The 4,977-nt window shown below is 31.8% G+C and overlaps 1 protein-coding gene across 1 annotated transcript; it reads left to right on the top strand.

Annotated features, from left to right (window-relative positions):
* Positions 1–1,160: 1,160 nt before the first annotated feature.
* LOC139898896 (glutathione S-transferase TCHQD-like) lies at positions 1,161–4,715 on the top strand. Its single transcript, XM_071881693.1, has 3 exons — positions 1,161–1,472; positions 2,968–3,180; positions 3,923–4,715. Exons 2-3 carry the CDS (start codon positions 2,972–2,974, stop codon positions 4,515–4,517), a joined length of 804 nt encoding a protein of 267 aa, XP_071737794.1. The 5' UTR covers positions 1,161–1,472; positions 2,968–2,971; the 3' UTR covers positions 4,518–4,715.
* The last annotated feature ends 262 nt before the right edge of the window (positions 4,716–4,977 follow it).

Genomic DNA, 4,977 nt, shown 5'->3' with positions numbered 1-4,977 from the left:
AATTAGGATAAGAAATGTTATCTAGAAAATCCAAGTATTTCATAAGAAATCTAAAAAGTAGGATCTCTTATGCGGACGATATATGAATAAGAAAAGTTATCCATTCAAATTGAGTTCGAACAACTTGACACTGAATTCGAACGTATACATGTTCAAACTTAAGTTCGAATACATATACGTTCGAACCCAATGAACGAGGTCGTGAAAACTGGATGAATTCGAACAAAGTCGAATGGATGATGTATTTTGACATTTTTATAGAAAAAAGTGTACAATGTGCAATATTTTTTTTTTTTTAATTAATTTCCCTATTTTATGAAACTATATCTTTTTGTATTATTCGAATTTCACTTATTTGAGAGTAAAATCGAAATACAATTAAAAAATGAAACTCGTATGTCAAAATCAAATTGTTACAGAATCGAAAACTGAATTCACTTAGTTCGAAAATCCCGATAAATTTTTTTTTCATCAAAGCAACTTTTAACAAGTAACATACAAGATTATAAGCAATCCACAATTATATGATAAAAACTACATAAATACAATGTTGATAAAGTGTTACTATTTAACCATATTCGAATTCACAAGCATAAAATTATCGACTCGAAATAATAATAATTTATTATGAAGTTTTCATCAACCGATGAAAGACCAAGCAAAATGATACAATGGAACTCGGCATGTCTCCCTACTAGAGAGCGAAACGTACAACAAAAGAGGTAACCAGTCAATCTAAGGCGAGCCAAGCCAAAACCAAACAACAAAAATCCAAAAAGAGCTAAAACAACCAAATATAAAGACAACTAACCTTACTTTAAAAAAAGCCAACCAAACTAATTAAGAACACAACCGACCCATAAAGTCCAACCGAACTCAAACAAAAAAGAAATGCACGGACAAACATACAACTTCAAGGACGTCGTAGCTTTCTCGCGGCAATAGAAGCTTTTTTACCACTGACTTAACAAAACATCCATCCACATTTTAAAAAGACACTAATTTGTTGAAACGAGTACAAAAACACCTTGGCCAAACCCGACGAGGTTTCCACGAAATAATTATGAAAAATACATTTTGACTTCATTTAATTATAATTCGGTCCACTATTAGAATTAAGAAGTTTAAAGACATATTTGTAATTATAACACCCGTGAAATGAACAAGTCACAACTCACAAGTGGGGTTTAATAATAAAATACTCAAATAATTGTTACGAGATCCTATGTATTTTTGATTAAATAACACATGTACCCTATGCCAAAATAGTTGTACTCTGGTACATTTTCCAATCCTTCCCGGCCGACCACTTTCGTCGGTAGGATTCCCCACATTCCGGGTCGCTTTCTTCTTTTATAACCTATTATTCGCTGTTTCCTTTTCTATTTATTTATTTATTATTGCCTTTTAATCCCCATAAACCCAAGGATTCTAATTTCGAAACATCACTGAAGAACCAGCAAGATTTTCAGGTAATGATATTACCGCTTATAGTATATTAAAGTTTATATCTTGCAGTGTTATTTTTTTGTTTATTAATTTTGTGCCTCTTTTTTTTCGTGAATCTGAAGCTTTGATTATGCGTTTACTCCGTTGAATCTGTTAATCTTTTTTTTATGTGTTTAAATATACAAAAGACATTGATTTTGACCAAAATAATATATAAGTGCTTTTGGTCTTTAAAATCATAGAACAGTTACTATTGTGTAGTTACTTGTTCCTTTATGTAATCAGTAAAGGTATTTATGATTCTGTTTCTCAGTTTCAATATAAGATTTGAAGTTGAACAGTTTGGACTTTGGACTCGGTGTGTGTTTGGGATTGCTATTTTGGAAGATTCTATGATTATTACGTTAGCGAAATGTAAATAATCAACAAAAGTATTTGGTAAAAAGTTTCATTTTGCTAAAAGGTCCTTTTTCCAAAATGTCATTGTAAAAACGGAAGAACTATGTTGAAAATACAATTCCAAACACCCACCATAAGTTAGATAAAATGATAACGATAGACTATCAATTAGAGCATAAAGCTAGAACCAATTCTCACCTGGTTTTTTTTTTCCGCCTTGAATTTTAGTTAGTGTTATGATACCATCGTAATAAGCACTCTCGAAATTCATTATTGATATCCCTTATGGCGGTAGTTAACACAATTACACAACCTAAAATGCAATTGCAATCAATTTGTATATTCGTCCTTTTTTTGTTGGAATTTTTGGCTTTTACCACTTGTTTAATATGCGCATTTTGTTTTAGCTTTTACAACTTGTTTAAAACGTCCAATGGATTTCTTTGTAACTTTCAAAATCTTGCAAGATAAAACTATGATACATGTTACATCTTGTAAGAATATGATTGACCCTGGGAAAATCTAGGGATGTTGCATATATCTTTAATAGTGTAATAATAGATGGGAAAAAATACAGTTCGTTGATGAAGTCACTGGATACATACAATAGCAATAAATAAAAGTTTGCGACCTACTATGACATCTTTTAGCTGTATGTATATTAATATTAATGTACATACAATAGCAGTATGACCGTTTCACACATATGGTATTTTAAGTTGGATACATTAAAATTTTGGGTGAAATTTTATACATAATTTAAATAATAAAAAAGTTTGTTAGGTTAATACTTGTCATGTTGTGTTCCATGGTGCAATTATATCAGTCCAGTGTCAATATGGGTTGGATATAAAAACACAATGAATGATAAAATGTCCCATGTATTAATTCCTGCATATGCGAATGTTGTTTAATTTAATCCAAAAAGTTGTTTAGTGAAAGCTTTAAATTCTCTCTCTTTTTTTTTTTTTTTTCTTTAATTATACTCTGTACTTTTTAACTCACGAGAAGCATCTAGCAGCATATTTAGAAAGCTGAATTATATTTAGCTCTTTGGTTTCTAGATTGTAGTTGATTAATCAGATATCAGATTTTAACTTTTGGTGTTTAAACTGGAAGGTCGATGCAACTGTATCATCACCCGTATTCGTTAGAGAGCCAGAAGGTGAGGCTGGCTTTAGAAGAACGAAATATTGATTACACCTCATACCATGTTAATCCTATTACAGGCAAGAACATGGATCCTTCTTTTTTCAGGATGAATCCAACGGCCAAGGTTCCTGTTTTTCAAAACGGGTCCCACATCATCTTCAACACCATTGAAATTATTCAGTAAGTTTTTACGATTTTCATAGTAATTGGTGTGTGTGATAAGAGTTATTTTAACTTTTTTTTACTGGAGTTCATATTAATAAAACATGAATATTCAAACATAAATATATGACACAAAATCTAATTTAAAAAAATATAATTTTTTTTACCTACTTTCGACTTTGACCGACTAGACTTGGACCAAACCCGACCTGACCCGGACCTAACTTGACCGGAGTTGGACTCAACTCTGCCCGATTTGACAGACTCTGACCCGACTTTTTAGCATTGAGCATTTGACTGACTTTTAAGGCATTTTTGGGCGAATCGGGACGGGCTAGTCCTCAAACCGACGTGTCGGCCAACTTTTACAACAATGTCCCCAACCTATACTCAAGTTTGACCCCTTCTGACCCAAACCAATTTATACATGGTACGGTGTAGACTTAATTGCTCATATATTGTACTTCTGCTTTAGTATGGCCTACATGTGATGCCTTTTCATACATTAAATAAATAAATTAAATAAATCATTACCTTTAACCCTATTCATTTCATAATAACATACTCTCTTCGTCCAAAATTAGGCAAAGCTCTTTTATACCCTTACTTGCACATAAAACAGAAATGTAGGTAAAAAGTTTGGGGTAAAACTATAAAATAAACAAAAAGTGTGATAATGACATTTCTGAAACCGTGTTTTATGTTTGTGGAATATTAAATTGGGATGGTGAAGGTATTTTTTAACGTGAAATATATGCAGATATATTGAAAGAATTGCTCTGGTATCCTCGGGCAGTGGCATTATAAAAGAAAGTAGCAAAAACGTTGTCGAATGGATGTACAAAATACAAGAGTGGAACCCAAAGTTTTTCACCCTTTCTCACATCCCCGAAAAACATTACATATACGTTTCAAAGTTCATAAGGCGTGTAATAATCGCCCGTATGTCCGAGGCTCCCGATCTAGCGACTGCTTACCACACCAAACTAAAAGAAGCTTATGAAACCGAAGACAAATTACTCGACCCGCAAGTAATTCAAAGAAGTGAACATCATCTTATAAAGCTTCTTGATGAAGTGGAAACACAACTTGAAGAAACATTGTACTTAACTGGTGATGAGTTTACGTTAGCCGATGTTATGTTGGTTCCTATATTGGCTCGATTAACCCTTTTAGGTTTGGAGAAAACGTATATAGAAGTTAGACCAAAGTTAGCCGAGTATTGGATGTTGGTGCAAACGAGGCCTAGTTATATGAATGTGATTGGGAAGTATTTTAATGGGTGGAAGAGGTGGAAAATGTTGTTTAAAACGTGGTGTATTGTTCGTTTTAGATGTATGTTGAAATTGTATTGATAAATTACTGGTGTTGTGAATTTTTGATATTTTGTGTTTTTATTTCCTTTATGTTTCTGTTGCATCATAAGTTTAAGATTTTGGTTCGGTTTGTCTATTGTTCTATAAAGTTTATGTAATACAATTTACTAAACAGGAAATGCATTATATATTTTATTTATAGCAATATAAGATGATGTAGATTGTTGTGAGTTGACTTATTGTTGTGAGTTTTTTTTTTTTTTTTTTTTTTTTTTTTTTTTTTTTTTTGTAAAATTAACGCAAACTCGCTAGAAACGAAAACGTTTTTTTTTAAAAAAAAAAAAAAATAAGAAACGTTCCCAATCAAAAGATACACAACGATAGCATAGAGGTTCGAACCTAGAAAATTTAAACACACAAAAAATGAAACTATTTATTACCGAGTCTCTAACTATGCACAAAAATTGAACCGAACCTCGAATAAACTAGTAAACAATAA

The sequence above is a fragment of the Rutidosis leptorrhynchoides genome, chromosome 3 (assembly GCF_046630445.1).
Source record: "Rutidosis leptorrhynchoides isolate AG116_Rl617_1_P2 chromosome 3, CSIRO_AGI_Rlap_v1, whole genome shotgun sequence".
NCBI classification, from domain to species: Eukaryota; Viridiplantae; Streptophyta; class Magnoliopsida; order Asterales; family Asteraceae; genus Rutidosis; species Rutidosis leptorrhynchoides.
The sequence above is the reverse complement of the archived record's forward strand: the minus strand, read 5'-3'. Positions and strand labels throughout refer to the sequence as shown.

Excerpts from the sequence above, each read along its gene's own strand:
- LOC139898896 (XM_071881693.1), top strand. The coding sequence starts at position 2,972 with ATGCAACTGTATCATCACCCGTATTCGTTAGAGAGCCAGAAGGTGAGG. Across the intron at positions 3,181-3,922 it reads AACACCATTGAAATTATTCA|ATATATTGAAAGAATTGCTC; the intron begins GTAAGTTTTTAC and ends AAATATATGCAG.